The 19,300-nt window shown below is 38.7% G+C and overlaps 1 protein-coding gene across 6 annotated transcripts in view; it reads left to right on the top strand.

The window, feature by feature from the left end:
* The window catches only part of CLASP1 (cytoplasmic linker associated protein 1), a 321,777-nt gene that overhangs the window by 156,960 nt on the left and 145,517 nt on the right, over window positions 1-19,300 (top strand). For all 6 annotated transcript variants that reach the window (XM_057505720.1, XM_057505716.1, XM_057505718.1 and 3 more), the window contains exon 10: window positions 6,572-6,639. In XM_057505720.1, coding sequence (XP_057361703.1) covers window positions 6,572-6,639 — 68 coding nt within the window. The remainder of the gene's footprint in view (window positions 1-6,571; window positions 6,640-19,300) is intronic.

Here is a 19,300-nt window from a genome sequence, read left to right as displayed (position 1 = left end):
AGAGTTCTGTAGATGTCTGTTAGGTCCATCTATTCTAACCTGTTGTTCAGTGCCTCTGTGTCCTTATTTTCTGTCTGGTTGATCTGTCCTTCAGAGTGAGTGGAGTGTTGAAGTCTCTTTGAATGAATGCATTGCGTTCTATTTCTCCTTTTAATTCTGTTAGTATTTGTTTCACATATGTTGGTATTCCTGTGTTGGGCACATAGATACTTGTAAATGGTTATATCTTCTTGTTGGATTGACCCTTTTATCATTATGTAATGTCCTTCTTTGTCTCTTGTGACTTTGTTTTGACATCTATTTTGTCTGATACAAGTACTTCAACTCCTGCTTTTTTCTCCCTATTAGTTGCATGAAATATTTTTTTCCATCCCTTCATTTTCAGTCTGTGTATGCCTTTGGGTTTAAAGTGAGTCTTGTAGGTAGCATATAGATGTGTCTTGTTTTTTATCCATTCTAGTACTCTATGTCTTTTGATTGGTGCATTCAGACCATTTATATTAAGGGTGATTATCAATAGGTATGTACTTACTGCCATTGCAGGCTTTAGATTCATGGTTACCAAAGGTTCAAGATTAACTTCCTTACTGTCTGAGAATCTAACTGAATTCACTCAGTATGCTATTACAAACACAATCTAAAGGCTCTTTTTTTTTCTCCTCCTTGTTCTTCCTCCTCCATTCTTTATATATTAGGTATCATATTCTGTACTCTTTTGTCAATTCCTTGATTGACTTTGGGGATAGTTAATTTAATTTGCATTTGCTTAGTAATTAGCTGTTGTACTTTCTTTACTGTGGTATTATTACCTCTGGTGACAGCTATTAAACATTATGACCTCTTCCATCTATAGTAATCCCTCTATAATACACTGGAGAGATGGTTTGTGGGAGGTAAATTCTCACAGCTTTTGCTTATCTGAAAATTGTTTAATTCCTCCTTCAAATTTAAATGATAATCTTGCTGGATTAAGTAATCTTGATTTGAGGCCTTTCTGCTTCATTGGCTTAAATGCATCATGCCACTCCCTTCTGACCTGTAAGGTTTCTGCTGATAAGTCTGATGATAGCCTGATGGGCTTTCCTTTGTATGTGATCTTATTTCTCTGTCTGGCTGCTTGTAGTAGTCTGTCCTTATCTTTGTTCTTTGCCATTTTAATTACTGTATGTCTTGGTGTTGTCTTTCTTGGGTCCCTTGTGTTGGGAGATCTGTGCACCTCCATGGCCTGAGAGGCTATCTCCTTCCCCAGATTGGAGACGTTTTCAGCAGTTACCTCTTCAAAGACACTTTCTATCCCTTTTTCTCTCTCTTCTTCTTCTGGTATCCCTATAATGCAAATATTGTTCCGTTTGTATTGGTCACACAGTTCTCTCAATATTCTTTCATTCTTAGAGATCCTTTTTTCTCTTTGCCTCAGCTTCTTTGGATTCCTCTTCTCTAGTTTCTATTTCATTTATCAACTCCACCGTATCTAATCTGCTTCTAATACCCTCCATTGTGCTCTTCAGCAATGATATCTCTGACTTGAATTCATTCCTGAGTTCTTGAATATCTTTCCGTACCTCCATGAATATGTCAATGATTTTTATTTTAAAATCCCTTTCAGAAAGATTCATGAGGTCGATGACGTCTTTCTCAGGAGTTGTATTAATCTTACTTTGAACCAAGTTCCTTTGGTGTTTCATATTTGTATATGGCGCCCTGTAGTGTCCAGAAGCTCTACTCTCTGGAGCTGCTCAGCCCCTGAAGCAGTGTCGGGGGTGACAGAGGAGGAGTGTTATTGGTGTCTGGGGGGAGGAAAGAGCTGTTCCCTGTTTCCCGGCTGCTATGCCTGTCTCCACTGCCTGAACCAGTGGGCCTAGGAGACAGGTATAAGCCTCTATGCTTTCCGTTTGTAGTTGCTGTAAACAGATCTTCCCTCTGGCTTGCCTAACGCCAGGGTAGGATTTGCCAGTTTGCGAGCCAGGTGGGGCTGGCTTGGAGAAAGGCACAGTATGCTGCGTATCCTGGAGAGGGTCCTTGGAGCTGTGTAGCCAGCCAGGGAGTTGGTCCACCTGAAGATCGTGAAAGCTCCCAATCTGCTGGGCAGAGTTCACCCGGACTGTTTTGTCTACCTGTTCTTTGTCCTGAGCAGTAAGCTCTATGCAATCCTTGCCCCTTTTACCGCCCTCTTGCTAAGGGTCTCCTTGTGAGGAAGTCTCTCAGACTGCCTGCCTTTCTTTTGTACCAGTGCAGCCAGATACGGATCTCTGCTTTCCACAAGCGGCTGGAATCTCAGTCTCTCCAGGAAGTCTGCCTGTCTTAGCTTTCCAATCCCCTAATCACGAGAGTATAATGAAAGCACCATGAAATGTGGGTTTGTGTTCCCAGAGAGGATCTCTGGAGTTAGGTATTTAGCAGTCCCAGGCCTCCACTCCCTCCCCACTCAGTTTTTCTTCCTCCTGCCCATGAGCTAGGGTGGGGGAAGGGCTTGGGTCCCACCGGGCCACAGCTTTTGTACGTTACCCTGTTCTGTGATGTCTGCTCTTCTCTTCTCTAGGTGTATGCAGTCTGGCACAGTCCTCTTTCCTGTTGCTCTTTCAGAATTAGTTGTATTAATTTTATTTTTGTATTTATACTGTTTTAAGCAGAAGCCTCTGTCTCACCTCTCACACCACCATCTTTCAGGATTTCTCCTTTAGTTCTTTAGAAATAATTTACTTTTGTTCTTTTCAACATAATAGTTGATTTCTAGTATTCATCTAGTAAGTTCAGTGTCTGGGCTTCCTTTAAGGATAGTTTTAGTTGACTGATATTTTTTCCCCACTTTGTATGGGCCATCTTTTCTTGTTTCTTTATGTGTCTCATAGTTTTTTGTTGGAACTTATCATTTTAAATAATGTGGTAACTTTGGAAATTACCTTTCCTGTCCCTTTTTGTGGGTGACGTGTTTGTTGTATTGCTTGTTTTGTGACTTTTCTTAATGAATGTTGTAAAGTTATATTTTTTTGTTTTGTGTGACTATTGAAGTCTCTGTTTGATTAGCTTACTGTTCAGCTAATGATTGGACAGAGATCTCTTTAAATGCCTTCAATCCATAAATCTCCCGGCCTTAGCTGTAGGGCTCTCTATGTATGTTGGGGCATGATTTCAGTGTTGTGGCAGGCAGTTTATACATCTTCAGTTTTTTCCTTTTTTGCATATTTGTGCAGAGCCTCAACATTAGCTAGCTAGGTGAGATTTTAGTGCTTTCTTGGGTCTTGTCTTGGCATGTGCAAAGCCTTGCACATATGTGTTGCTTTCTAGATTCCCAGGAATATGTCTGAGCTATTCAGAGTTCCCTGTGAAAATTCATTCTTCAGTGTTTCCTTGTGAGCTTTTTGGTCAGTTTCTCTTCCCCAGTTGTTATTGCCATCTGAGGCAGCTGCTGTGTTAAAGAGTTGTCACTGATTATTTTTGATGATGGCCTCTAGAGCAGATCTCACACTGAACATGCTCTGAATCACGTCAAATAAAGATAAAACCTGTGAATGGGAATTCCACAATATGCCACACAGATCAAATAATGACAGATCTCTGGGAATTGGGATTTTTTTCTTCAAAATGGGGATTTTTATGGAGCCTCAGACTTGTTCACCTGTTTTCAGTGGCTGTGAAACTGCTGGTTTTCAAACTACCATTGTTTTGAGGCTGTTGGTTTTCAGTTGGTGAGTTGGAGCTGGAAATATGGCACAGCTAAACATTGGAAAGCTTGCTGTTCTCATCAAGATTCAGCCATTTTTCTTAAAGAATATTCCTGGATTGTTGCAAGCCTTTGTTAAATTTCCAGAGTTTTGAAAAACTTGATTTTGATAGATTTTGCCAGTGCTTTCTTTGCTGCTTTGGAGGAGCAGATTTTCAGACGTCCTTATTCTGCCATTTCAGAGTGCTCCTCTGTTTACTTTTATGATTGCAGTACTTCCTCTAATTCTTTGGGAAGTTATTAATTACATATTTTAAGAACTTTTCTCTTCTTAGTTTCCTCCAAACTTGGATTGGGGTATATGTCTGTTCATTTTGGTCTTTTTCATGTTAGAAGCTTTGCTCATGTATCTTAGAATTATCTGCTCATATTTAAGAGTAGTGAACTAAAGAAGCCAGTTAGGAACTCTGAGTGCATGGGTGGTGCTTCTTGACTATAAGATTACTAGTATTTGCCTCTAGGAAATTATTTTAAACTTACTATAAAATATTGTAGGGAGCAATAATTAAGTCTAAGTCTTATTGTAAAACAAACACTAATTAGATTGGAGAGTTGAATATAAAATTTAAATTCAGAAAAACCTGGGGAAAATGGTATTTGTTATTTGTCAAACTAGTAAAGAAATTTATTTTAAATTTGAGACACAAAGTTTTAAAATTAAAAAATGAAAGAAAGTTGCTGGCTTCAGAGAATAATCATTATTTTATTTAGTGTCATTGAATGTACAAAACTCACCCTTATACACATGTGAAAATTGATAGGTTCCAAGATTGTGTTGCTGTGTTCACAAGTGCAGACAAAAACTGTTCCTAAGGGGGTAACCTTCACAGGGGCCATTGTAATGGCATTATTGAACAAAGAATGAGGCAACTAGTGAGACAGGAATGAGAAACTGGAGGGAGAGGCCTGCTTGCCTGATGGATTCTTAATTAAGGTGCCAGTGCCAAAAACAGGAGTCTTTTTAACATTCTCATATCTAGTTGTTTGGGTCTGCCAGTTGTAGGTAATGTGGCCACAGGGAGTAGACATTAACACAGATAGAGACTCTCTCAGCTCTTCCAGAATTTTCATTTTCCCAGGAGTAGAATAAATACTTGCTCCCGCTCAGTAATTTCAGGAAGAAACAGACTAGAGGTATATACCTTGTCCCCAAGTTGCAAAGTTGCAAATGTGGTCACATCAGAGGGTATAGTTGTGACACAATCAAGTGGTAACTTGGTCAGGACGTGTCCCGGTAACCTCTGAATAGTGATATTATTTATGGGCTTTTTCAGCCATTGAAGCTCTTTGTAACTTATAAAAGGGAAGATGATCATAAGAAATTCATTCTGAGGCATCTTTCCATATCTTCAGTAACCACTGAATTTTAAAGTGAGTGATAGTTCTACTCATATCTGGTCCTGAAAAGACAAGTAGATTTTTAGTTTAGTGCCAATTTTGATTAATCAGTAGTGGTTGCCTGAAAGAGTTTTGAGGTTTCTGAGGCTACATCTAGGCTTAAATGGAAAGATGGGTCCAAAAGATTATTGATATCTGCTGTGGGATGGGAAGGGGGAGAGGCTGTATATCAGGCTAGTTCATCTCTTTCATTTTATCTCCCTTCACTAATATGTATTTTTGGCTCCTCTGTTACTTAGAATGTAGAATGGAAAGAAGTAGAAGCTATAGAGGGTAGGAACTTTACACATGGAGCATCTAGCTAGCTCAGTGCTAGGCTCAGTGAATGCACAATGAATGAACTGAGACCGGGAGGTGTGAGGTGCCTTGTTTTATGGAGTGAGGTCAAGGACAGGTCTTTCTGATACAGTGCTCCTGCATGGTGTCATGCTTGGTGTGTACACAATACCAAAAAAATGCAGTCCTTCCCCACCCCCAAGGAGCTTCCCTTCTTGTTAGGAAGAAAAGAAGATATTTGAAATGATTATAGAGCTTTTATGAAAGGATGGTTTGTAAGACAGTACTAAAATTTCCAGTCTCGTCACTGCAATAGGTGGCATAGGTTTGAATGCAAAAGTACATGACTTGGGAATCTCAACCTTTATACTTATTCCAGTGTATCTGAGTTTGGTTTGGGGAGGCCTTTTTCTTGACTTTATCTACAAAGTAAGGTACAAACCATCTACACCCGCCCTGCCTCCAGTTTTCCACATATTTTTGGTGTCACTGGGATGGAATATTTTGACTGGTTAAGGAGTTTTGCATCAATTTAAATATCAAGGTGAAAATGATTCATTCATAGAAAAGAAATGTCATGTAGGTTTTTTTAAGCTTAAGATTTTCTAATTACAATGTTTCTAGGGGAATTACGGCATTTTTTAATTAATGGTAAGTCACAGAAAAGCCTTTGTATTATAATATCTGTGCATCTGGAAAATCTTTATCCTAAGCAGTCAACAGTTTGTGCTTGGACAGAAATAGAAGTATACATTTCATAATGTGTGTGTTTTGTGTAGAGCAGTCAGTCGGTTTAATTAATGTCTGAGAGCATGGGCTCTGTTTTTACTATCAGGGTGGTCTCTCCACCCTAACTAGCTGTGTTACCTTAAGTAAATTAAGGGTCTTGATTTCCTCCTGGTGCAAAGTGGGGATGATGGTAATCTCTTATAAGGCTGCTAGAAGTATTAAACAAAATTTTTCAGATGGAGCTCTTAGGTCAGTGCCTGGCCTATATAGTATGTGCTCAGTTATTGTTGGCTGTTGTTAATGGTATTGCTATAGTTACTGTTTTTGTTATTAGGTGGGTATCAATTTTCTTTGGAGTATGACTCAACTTCACATTAGTATTTAATGTAATTGACTGTAAATAGTGATGGTTTTTTGTTTAAATATTTTTTCCTTTTTTTTGCACAGATTGAATGTAATTTTTACAAAATTTGATGAAGTCCAAAAATCTGGAAACATGATACAAACTGCAAATGGTAAGTAGAAAAAAAGTTATTCTATCTTTGCTTTTTCAGTTTTATATCAGTAATGCTGATGCTATTTCTGAAGAGCTGGATTTGCTGTCTCGGTCAGAGTTTCTAAGTGTTAAGACCTACCCTTCATTTACTTACTTTCTCAGGAACACTGTGGAGTTGTCATTGGCTTTCTTTCATGATCTACTTGAAATCATTAGTTAATCTTGTTGGCTTTATGTTCAGAATACATCAGGATAAACATGATTCTCAGTGTAACTGCTTCCCCTCTCCTAGTGCACACTGCCGTGGTATTTCACCTGCGCTCTTGTGGTAGTCTCTCAGGATCCCTGCTTTTACTCTTTCCCAATACCTAAAGTCCATTTATCACACAGCTATCTGAGTGAACCTTTTTTGTAACTAGAGTGACATTACTCCCCTGTTCAGAATCATTGAAAGATTTCCCATCATATGAGAACTACAGGTCAGTGGTTCCCCCTGGCCCACCAGGCCCCACAGACCTGATGCTGACCACCATTCAGATGTAATCTCGTATTGTTCTTCCCAGAAGTTCACTGGCCTCCTGGATAATTTTGGACGTTCTAGCCTCATTTCATTTCTCTTGTGTATATATCTTGCAGTGGAATTATTGCTGGGTCATATAGTAACTTTATGTTTAACCTTCTGTATAAATGCCACACTATCTTCCCAAACAGCTCCACCATTTTGCATTCTCACCATAATGTATGAGAGTTCCAATTTATTCATGTCTGAGTCAATACTTTAACTGTCTGTTTCTTTAATTATAGTTTTCCCAGTGGGTGTGAACTGGTATATCATTGTGGTTTTGATTTGCCTTCCCTTAATGACAAATGCTGTTGACCATCTTTTCATGTGCTTATTGGCCATTTACATACCTTTCTTGTAGAAATGTCTGTTCAAGTTTTTATGGGACTGTCTGTTGTTGAGTTATGAGTTCTTTATATGTTATGGATAAAAAGTCGTTATCAGAAAGATATGTATTGAAGATATTTTTCCCATTGTGTGGGTTTTTGTATCACTTTCTCGATGGTATTGTTTGCAGCAGAGAAGTTTTTAATTTTGATGTAGTACAATCTTGTTGTTTGTGCTTTTGGTCTAAGAAGTAGATTGATATCTAGGAAATAATAGCCTAATTCAAGGCTTCGAAAATTTACATCTATGTTTTCTTCTAAGAGTTGTGTAGCTTTAGAGCTTACATTTAGGTTGTTGATCCATCTTGATTTAATTTTTATATTTGGGGGGAGGTAGGTATCCAACTTTATTGTTTTGCATGTGGATATCCAGTTATCCCAGCACCATTTGTTGAAAAGACTTTTCTTTCCTCCCTTGGCCTTTCTTGGCACCCTTCTCAAAAATCATTTGGCAGTAACTTTGTGAATTTATTTCTGAACTCCAAATTCTGCCCTATAGATGTGTATGCTTAACCCTATGACAGTAACATGTAGTCTTGATGAATTGAGCTTTGTGATATGATTCCATGTTTGAAAGGATTTTTTTGCAGCTTTATTCTTTTCAAGATTGTTTTGGCTATTATGGGTTCTTTGCATTTCCATGTGGATTGCAGGATCAGCTAATGTCAATTTCTATAAAAAAGACAGAAAATTTTGTTACATTTTTCCTATTTTATTCTTTTTGGTGGTATTGTAAATGGAATTGTTTTTTCAGTTTTCTTTTGGATTGTTCACTGCTACTATATAGAAACACAGTTGAATTTATATTTGATCTTGGATCCTGCATCTTTGCTGAATCTGTTAATTAGTTCTATTTTTTCCCTCTGGTGGGTTTTTTTCTTAGGATTTTCTATATACAAGATCATTTAATCTGTGAGTATAGACTGTTGTACTTCCACCTTTTCCAATCTGGATTCCTTTCAGGGTATTGGGCTTTTTATGAAATGCTTTTTGGGTGTCAAGTGATATTACTTTTTTTTTTTTTTAGTGTGATGAGATTATGAACTATATTGATTGATTTTTCAAATGTAAACCAGCCTTGCATACCTGGAATAAATCCCTTTTGGCCATGGTGTACAATTCCTTTTTTACTGTATTTGGTTTGCTAATAGATTGTTAAGGACTTTAGTGTCTAAATTCAGGAGAGATATTGGCCTGTATTTATTCTGATCTCTCACGCTCCTTGTCCTGGCCTGTTGATTTTTGAACATACTGAGTGTCTTTCACTAAAAACACACGTACTTCTATCTCTATTCATCTATTTTCATTGCTTTGCCTCTCTCCCCTGGACAGCAAACTTCTCCTGGGTTTCCTATATTCCCTGTGCTAGTTTCTTCACCTAGTCACACCTCAGACTGTGCCAGGCTTGCTGTCTCATTTCACTCACACAGCTACTGGTGCAGTAATCATAGCGTCTGTGCTGCTACCCCCAACAGGCAGTTTCAGTCTTCACACTGCTTGGTCTGAGCCTCTTCCTCCTCTTCAAGCAGCCTCCCTTCTTGGCTACTCAGGCCTGACCTCCTCTTGATTTCTTCCTGCCTTTGGGCTCCTTTTAGGTCTCCTTCATTTGTTTAATGTGTACCCCTTGCCGTTAAATTCTTAAAGCTTGATCCTGGCCTCTCCCTTTCTTAGGCAATGTTCTCACTCTGGTTATACTTACCTGTGGCCCGAACTTTGTTTTGCTAGCCAGGTAACATTTTTTTCCACAAATGTTTGTCTCTTGCCCATACTTTCCTCAGTGTTGTAACTCTGCGTGGAGCATGTGCATGTCTGACATTTCTCCTTGGATGTGAGATATGTATCTAAATCCAAACCACATTCTACCTCCTGCCCAAAACAAAATACAAAACAATTAAATGTAACCTCATCCGAAATCTGTGCTTCTTAGGTGAACATTCTACTGCCCCTTATCCATGCAGACATGCAAATAATTCACCTAGCATACGGTCACCCATTTAGAGTGTATAACTTAGTCATTTTTAGGGTCTTAACAGGCATGTGCAGCCATCACCAGTTTTAGAATATCTTTATCACCACAAGAGGGAAACCTGGTATTCCTCAGCTGTCACCCTCCTCTGTCTCTCTAACTCCCCACTATAAGAAATCACTAATTTACTTTCTCTGTAAATTTACTTTGGACATTTCGTAGAAACGGAATAATACAATGTGTTCTTTTGTGTCTGGCTTCTTTCACTTGATGCAGTGTTTTCAAGGTTCATCCATCTTGTAGCGTGCATCAATACTTCATTCCTTTTAATGATATTTCATTGTGTAGCTATATCACACTTTGTTTATCCATTCATCTATTGATGAACCTTTGGATTGTTTCTACCTTTGGGGTATTATGAATAGTGCTGCTTTGAACATTTATTTTCAAGTTTTTGTATGAACAACTGTTTTCAGTTCTTTTGAGTATATACCTAAAAGTAGAATGCTGGATCACATGGTAATTATAATTCTGTGTTTAAGTTCTTCAGGAACTGTCAAAATGTTTTCCACAGTGGCTTCTCCATTTTATATTCCCACCAGAAATGTGTGAGGGTTCCAGTCTCTCCTCATCTTCAACAACACAACCCCCAAATTTTTCCTTTTAAAAAATTTTTTTATTATAGTCATCCTAGTGGGTATGAAGTGGTATCTCATTGTGGTTTTGATTTGCATTTTCCTAATGACTAATGATGTTGCACATAATTTCATGTGTTTGTTGGCCATTTGTAGAATTTGGAAAAATCTCTATTCAAGAACTTTGTCCATTTTTATATTGATTTGTCTTTTTGCTGATGAGCTATGAGAGTTCTTTAAATATTCTGGATACAAGGTTCTTGGCAGATACATGATTTGGGCTTATTTTTCCCATTCTATGGGTTTTGTCTTTTCATTTTCTTGGTGTTTAAAAGTTTTTAATTTTGATGAAGTCTAATTTATCTATTTTTTCTTTTGTTAATTGTGAACAATAATGTTCTTGAGTAAGAAAAGCTCCGGATTTGAGCTAAGTTACAAGAAACTATTAACTTAATAGCAATACTCTTAGGGAAGAAATGGGTTTTGTCCTGGCTTGTATTTTTTGACATGTTGAAAATTATGTTGTTCTGGTATTTGTAATTGATTATGTTTGTATGAAACCTATGAAACTTTATTTTAAGTGTAAGAATTGTGACTAAAACAGCAATGGATAAACAACTGAGTAGCAAATGGAAGCAATTGTCCTGTCTTTAATAGAATAGTTCATCTTTGTATGATTGTTTTTTGTTGCTAGGTTACCCAGAGGCTTTCAGCTTTGAATGGCAAGAACATGGGAGTTAAAAATATATTGTTTTATAGATGTTGCTTTTTTTTTTTCCTACCCTCATACAATTAGCATACCTCTTGAAGCAAAAATTACAGTGTTTTCCTTTCATGGGTTTCAAAAATCAGATTATTATCTATGTAAGTTTTTTTTAAGCATGCAGATGTGCTTATGCTCATGGGAGAATTGGATTTTCAGCATGAGAGAGCCAGTAACTACAGACTAGTCAGTGTCCTTTATCTGCAACCTCTTAATGATCTTTACTTGGATTTGATTTAATGTGGTTAAAATGTGCATGCTTTGAATTTCTTAAGCAAAAGTAACATGTTTATGTGGAGAGAATGAAAGTATCATGCTCATAATAAATCTGTAGCAAAAGAAAAAGACAGAATTTTTATTTGTTGGCAGAACTATAAGCTAGATAAAAGGTAATCATAAAATTATTGGCTCTTACACGTGAAATCTGGGACATCATTTTGCTGCCAAATGCATTCTGCTTTACTGTTTTACACTAAAGAAAAATAGTATAATCTGAAAAATGTTAGATACAGCTTCTAAGTTGTTGGACACAAGAAATACCTGTGACAAATCTGAAAGCAAACAGACTGGTGACAGATTGTTGTCTAAAATCTGATTTGTTGCCCAGTGTAGCTAGGACACAGCATTTATTTAAAGGTGAAGTGACTGTGTTTTATTAAGAAAGCCAGGCTATTATCATTTTAATGTGTTCTTTAAAAGCAGTGTGAATAGGTGGATCAGGTTCTGATGGCTTCCCACCCCCTCTCCCTGCTTTTCTATTAGATTCTGCATGTTACAGGGTTTGAGATTGTCTTGGTATCTTAGGAATAAGATGTATTTCCATAGTTACAGGTACAGGGATAATGTTAAAAGACTGGCACGTGTGCTGTGCTGTGCTGAAGCAATGACCTGAAATAGCCTGGAAGAGACTCATCCTATGAAGCCAGCATGACTCTAATACCAAAACCAGGCAAAGACACCACAAAAAAAGAAAATTACAGACCAGTATCCCTGATGAACAAAGAAGCAAAAATACTCAACAAAATATTAGCAAACCGAATTCAAAAACACATCAAGAGGATCATACACCATGACCAAGCAGGATTCATCTCAGGGATGCAAAGATGGTGGTACAACATTCGAAAATCCATCAACATCATCCACCACATCAACAAAAAGAAGGACAAAAACCACATGATCATCTCCATAGATTCTGAAAAGGCATTTGACAAAATTCAACATCCATTCATGATAAAAACTCTCAACAAAATGGTCAAAGAGGGCAAGTACCTCAACATAATAAAGGCCATATATGATAAACCCACAGCCAACATGATACTGAACAGCGAGAAGCTGAAAGCTTTTCCTCTTAAGATCGGGAACAAGACAGGGATGCCCACTCTCCCCACTGTTATTCAACATAGTACTGGAGGTCCTAGCCACGGCAATAAAACAAAACAAAGAAATACAAGGAATCCAGATTGGTAAAGAAGAAGTCAAACTGTCACTTTATGCAGATGACATAATATTGTGCATAAAAAACCCTAAAGACTCCACTCCAAAACTACTGGAACTAATATCTGAATTCAACAAAGTTGCAGTATACAAAATTAATACACAGAAATCTGTTGCTTATCTATACACTGATGAACTAGCAGTAAGAGAAATCAGGAAAACAATTCCATTCACAATTGCATCAAAAAAAATTAAATACCTAGGAATAAACCTAACCAAGGAAGTAAAAGACCTATACTCTGAAAACTACAAGACACTCTTAAGAGAAATTAAAGAGGACACTAACAAATGGAAACTCATCCCATGCTGTTGGGTAGGAAGAATTAATATTTTCAAAATAGCTATCCTGCCTAAAGCAATCTACAGATTCAATGCAATCCCTATCAAAATACCGACAGCATTCTTCAATGAACTGGAACAAATAGTTCTAAAATTCATATGGAACAACAAAAGACCCCGAATAGCCAAAGCAATCCTGAGAAGGAAGAATAAAGTGGGGGCGATCTCGCTCACCAACTTCAAGCTGTACTACAAAGCCACAGTAATCAAGACAATTTGGTACTGACACAAGAACAGAGCCACAGAGCAGTGGAACAGGGTAGAGTCTCCAGACATTGACCCAAATATATACGCTCAATTAATATACAATAAAGGAGCCATGGACATACAATGGGGAAATGACAGCCTCTTCAACATCTGGTGTTGGCAAAACTGGACAGCTACATGTAAGAGAGTGAAACTAGATCATTGTCTAACCCCATACACAAAAGTAAATTGAAATGGATCAAAGACCTGAATGTAAGTCATGAAACCATAACACTCTTAGAAAAAAACATAGGCAAAAATCTCTTGGACATAAACATGAGCGACTTCTTCATGGACATGTCTCCCTGGGCAAGGGAAACAAAAGCAAAAATGAACAAGTGGGACTATATCAAGCTGAAAAGCTTCTGTACAGCAAAGGACACCACCAATAGAACAAAAAGGCACTCTACAGTATGGGAGAATATATTCATAAATGACAGATCTAATAAAGGGTTGACATCCAAAATATATAAAGAGCTCATGCACCTCAACAAACAAAAAGCAAATAATCCAATTAAAAAATGGGCATAGGAGCTGAACAGATACTTCTCCAAAGAAGAAATTCAGATGACCAACAGGCACATGAAACAATGCTCCACATCACTAATCATCAGAGAAATACAAATTAAAACCGCAATGAGATATCCCCTCACACCAATAAGGATCGCCACCATCCAAAAGACAAACAACAACAAATGTTGGCGAGGTTGTGGAGAAAGAGGAGCCATCCTCCACTGCTGGTGGGAATGTAAATTAGTTCAGCCATTGTGGAAAGCAGTATGGTGGTTCCTCAAAAAGCTCAAAATAGAGGTACCATTTGACCCAGGAATTCCACTTCTAGGAATTTTTACCCTAAGAATGCAGCAGCCCAGTTTGAAAAAGACAGATGCACCCCCATTTTTATCGCAGCACTATTTACAATAGCCACGAAATGGAAGCAACCTAAGTGTCCATCAGTAGATGAATGGATAAAGAAGAGGTAGTACCAATACACAATGGAATATTATTCAGTCATAAGAAGAAAACAAATCCTATCATTTGCAACAACATGGATGGAGCTAGAGGGCATTATGCTCAGTGAAATAAGCCAGGCAGAGAAAGACAAGTACCAAATGATTTCAATCATATGTGGAGTATAAGAACAAAGAAAGAACTGAAGGAATAAAACAGCAGCAGAAACACAGAACCCAAGAATGGACTAACAGTTACCAAAGGGAAAGGGACTGGGGAGGATAACTGAGAAAGGAGGGATAAGGGGGGTGGGGAAAGAAAGGGAGCATAATGATTAGTATGTATAATGTGCTGAGGGCCACAGGGAGGGCTGTGCAACACAGAGAAGACAAGTAGTGATTCTACAGAATCTTGCTATGCTGGTGGACAGTGACTGTAATGGGGTTTGTGGGGGGCACTTGGTGTTGGGGAGTGTCCAGGAAACATAATGTTCCTCATGTAATTGTAGATTAATGATACTAAAATAAAAAATAATAATAATAAAACACTCTTCAATGAATAAAAAAATCACTGTCATATATAGTCTAGGCCTTCCTTTTGGAATACGGTGGCAGTTGTCAACTGGCGCTGAGTCACCCGGGAGAAGCCATGTAGGTGGAGAGTTTGCTGCTGCATATGTTGCTGTGAATTGGTAATAGCTTTCAGAGCAGTGTTTTCATTTGACCAAGATCACTGACAATCATGACTACTGGGAAAGGTAGGCTATTCTAATACATTGTGAAAAGTGTTTGTAATTATTGCTGATTAAGAGTAAATGAAATATTTAAGATGTTTTGTTTCAAAATATGTTTGTATCAAAACAATTGGCTTTGATAATTAAAAATTGTGGATGAAGTTTAGGAACATAATTGGCTTGAATATGTGCATTGAGTTGGGGAAAAAACTGTGAAACCTACAGCTTTATTAACATCGTGTTAGCCTTGGAGGATTAGGAGGAGAGTAGGCAAAGAGGCTGGTTGGCTGTGCCCTCACCAGCCTCTGTTTATTTAACGTGCTTTTACTTTTCTTCTGCTCTCGTATTCACAGTATGTGGATTGTGAAAATAATTATATTGCAATTTAAAGACATTCGTTAATAAGCTGTCTTGAAAGGAAACTATTGGCTATATAGAGGAAGACCACAGGTGGATCAGCAGTGTGGGGATACTGCTCCTGTCTTGAGAATCATTGTTTAAAATTTTCTTCTTCCCCTTTAAAGATTTGCTTTTTTTAAATGCAAAAATGAAATTGAAAAACTACAAAAGAAATATGGTTTATAAGTCTTACTGATTAGCCTTTGGTTTTCCCACGGAGATCTTACCCAGATTTTGACAGCATTGGAATGATTTTGTAGGAAGTCAGTGTGAACAAAGTTTGTGTTTGAGGAAAGGGTGCAATTGTGATACAAACAGCTTGCATTCCATGCCTTGCTCTCCTATGGGATGGTCTTCCTGGCAGGCTTTTAGGTTTTGTCTCTGAAGGGTATTTCCAAACCCTTCCATTCAAACAGGTATTACAGAGGAAAACTCTGCACTATAACAAGTGTTCATTTATCTCTGGAAGTTGCCACACATCCAGCTCATTTTCTGTTATTTTATAGAAGATTGTGAAGGTGTATCTATCTCTTAAACTAAATTGGTTTAAGTTTGCTGAAAATGGTCATAGTTGAAGATGCTGTATTTCTGCTTGTTAGTTATATTTTAAAATGGAGATTTTAAAGTGTACAGTGGTAATGTTCCCTTCCCTTTTGCCCCTCATGACAGTATTCCATATTCAGGTTAAGCTGCTGTAGGACACCAATACCTGGGGCAGAAGGGGTAAATAATTCACATTTTTAAGTGATCTTTTCCAGAGTCCTTCATTTGAGGATTTGCAAAAGTGTGTTACTTGTAAGTAGCATTTGTCTTAAGATGTATTTTGGATTTGTTTTTAAACAAGGCAAATAATAATTCGAAGAATCAGCTATTTTATTTAAAGGCCATGGAGAAAGACTTGTAGATCTGAGTTTAATATAAAGACTGTTGTAAGTCCAGGGAGAGGAAATCCCAGGGCAAAATAAAACCAGAATCAGTCAAAGGGAGAAATAAAGTTTAAAATCCATTTATTGCTTTACAAACTGCAGTCTGGGACCGTTTCTCTTTCTGGCTCTGGCAGAAGCAAAACCGACACCCCCCATGACCTCTCAGGTACAGATAAGCCCTCTGTTGCCCAGGTAATTACCCATTGATATGGAGATTAACTTCTTTCCACCCCTGAGAATATGCAAATGCACTAAAGTCATACTTCTCTCCACCCCTGAATCCCTGTTTCTAAGATAAATTCTAACCGAAATAAGCAGGTGAGGAGAGGCAACAAAGGGCCAGGTAGTTTATTTGAGCACAATCCCAGGCGAGGTTCACCAGTCTGAAACACAGGCTGGAGAAGTCGCGTGCAACTAGATTGGCAGGGAGTTTTTAAAGAAGGTAGGGGGAGGCAGAGCATAGATTTACAGCAGCACGAGGATTGGCTAGCCTAAGGCACAGTTTTCAGGTTGGGAGGGGGCAGCAGCCAGGGACTTTGGCACATCATCAGTGTCCAACGTGCTCACCCTTCCCTCCGGTGCCTCCAACTTAGCATTCCAGCCTTTTGGTTATAATGGGCGCCGACTCAATCTGGCTACTTCCGGCTGAGGAGGGGCAGCGTGGGTAGGGTTGAGGCTGGTGGAAGGCCAGAGGGGGCTTGGAGGGAAGGGGCAAGTACCGATGTACTTACATGGTCTTGTTCACTTCTACTGTCCGACCTCTTTATCAGTGGCCGGAGGTTCTAGCAGATATGTTGTCTTCGTCTCTCAGGACAGATATATCTAGCATGATCACTCAGGCTTTGCCCTGTCTAGTACTGTAGTCTGGACGATGAGAGACAGACTGAGGCTTGTTCGTAGCAGGCAGCCTGGACGAAAGAATGGAAAGACAAGCATTGGGCGGGCCAAGGGGGTATCTTTCTTAGGAGTGAGAAGTAAGGTAGGTAGGAGAGGTGTCTGGGGGAACTTGAGATAAGAGAGTATAAGGGTTAGGGACGACTGGCTGAAGAGGGACTACAGCTTCATTGATTATCTGCAGGTCTTGAACAAGCTGGTAGGCCCCCGATGGTTTCTTGACTGGAAGGATTGGAGTGTTACAGGGAGAATTAGTTGGTACCAGAAGCGTTTGGGAAAGAAGATGGTTAATGATAGGTTAGATGCCCTTGCGATGGGCTTGGGAAATAGGAAATTGGGGTCTAGAAGGAGAGGAGGTTGGGTCTTTGAGGTGGATGAGGACTGGAGCATGATGGCTCGACCCTACAGGAGTAGAGGTGTCTCAGACTATCAGGTTAACGCCGGTCGATGGTACAGGAGGGTCTGTGGAGGGCTCAGGGCTACAACTTATATTGGCTAAGATGATGAGTGAGCTCGGTTGGGGATGACTAAGAGGCAAGGAGATAGAGGCACTAAGCTTGGAGAAGATATTTCTCCCTAACAAAGGGATGGGACAGGACAGGATGACTAGAAATGAGTGGGTAAGAGGATGGCTCTCCAAAGTGTAGGCTACTGGACCTGTTTCTAGAGCCTTAGAGGGGGTTCCTGTGACACCCACGACTGAGACCTGGGAAGGATGTACATGCCCATGAAAGGAAGGTAAAACAGAGTAGGCAGCTTCCATGTCCACTAAAAAGGAGATGGACTTACCCAGTACTCACAGTGTGGCCCTGGGCTCGGCAAGGGTAATAGGGGTGTTCGAGTCTAGGCATCTTCAGTCTTCGAGTAGGCTCAGCAGGTCTGGAGGGGAGTCCCTTAGGGGAGCCTGCCTCTCACGAGACTCTGTCACGGGAGGATGACCTTCCCTAACTGGGCAGTCTACTTTCTAATGACCTCTCTTACTGCAAACTGGGCAGGGTTTAGTTGGCTTGTTGGTCGGGTTGGGGCATCTCTTTGCCCAGTGGTCTTCTTGGCCACACCGGAAGCAGGGTCCCAGAAGCTCACAAGCTCCGGACCCGTCTTTGGTGTGATGAGACCGCTGTCCTGCCGGCCTCAGGGCTGCCACGAAGGCTCGGGTTTGGGACACTGTCCTCTTCTCATGTTCTTTATCACGGGTATTAAAGACTTTAAAGGCCATGGTTACCAGGTCACGGATTGGAGTCTGGGGTCTCTCTTTTGCCTTTTTAATTTACATCTTATGTAACTAATACTTGTTCTGGTGAAATCTAGTTCTTTACTAGTTTAGGAGTAATAAAACAGTGACTATAAATGACAAAAGACTTAACAAATGACAGTGGTTAAAGATCTGATGAGAGCTTACTGTAACATAGTTGACTTAAGGAAATTTGGATACTTTTCTAACACAAAACATTCAGTAACAAAGTTTAGCATTATTCCCTTTGACAGTGCTTTTTAGGTAATTTAACAGGTAATTTTTTATCAGATAAATAAGCCAAATTGGCCAAATACTTTCTCTAATGAGAAAAAATTCTTCTCACATGTTCCAGGGGCCCTCTGGAAAATATCACAGTTAACTAGAGGTAAAAGCACCTTTTTGAATTTGATTTTGGGAAGCTGTTAAAGTTTTTTTAAGGCATTTGTCTAAATAGAATCATAAGTTACTATGAAACAGTACTTATCTATTTAACTAGAATGACAATAAAAGATTTTAAAGGCAAATACAGAAGGTTACACAGTTATTAGCAAAGGTTAGCTTTTAGTTTTTTCATAGTAAGGTCTCATTATCTTAAATATTCAGACAACTCACTGAGACTTTAAGCATGAGAAACTGTTTTGATAAAACAATTAGAGAACTCTGCAATCTTTCAACATTGAGAGCACACTAACAGTTAAGAAAACTTTGTCTTTTTAACTGAAAACAAAATTCTAATTTTGCTGTGTACTTGATACTGAGATTCTTTTGCTTTAATTTTATATAGCATGACCATATCAATTCTTCCACAAATTTTCTACAACTTCCTTTTACATTGTGTTCTCTCTCTTTAAATAAATAGCTGTACTTTAGAACAATTACTTTCTTTTACCCTCAACAAAACAAATTTCCATTCTTTATACTTTCTCTTATTAAAACATACATCCTTTTAGCAAGTAGAGATGTTTTCTTCTTTAAATAGCTTTAATTAGCCTCCAAACTATTAGGAACTTTAATTTTCAGTGAACACTGAGAAGTGGGCTATTGTAAACCATTGCACTAGCATTCTTGAGATTAACAAATTCATGAACACACTTTATAATTCCTGACATCATGTGCTTTACAGCATAATCTCTAAGCACAAAATATGTCTAC

Source organism: Manis pentadactyla, chromosome 8 (genome assembly GCF_030020395.1).
Source record: "Manis pentadactyla isolate mManPen7 chromosome 8, mManPen7.hap1, whole genome shotgun sequence".
Taxonomy (NCBI): Eukaryota; Metazoa; Chordata; class Mammalia; order Pholidota; family Manidae; genus Manis; species Manis pentadactyla.
This window is presented reverse-complemented; position numbering and strand designations above follow the sequence as displayed.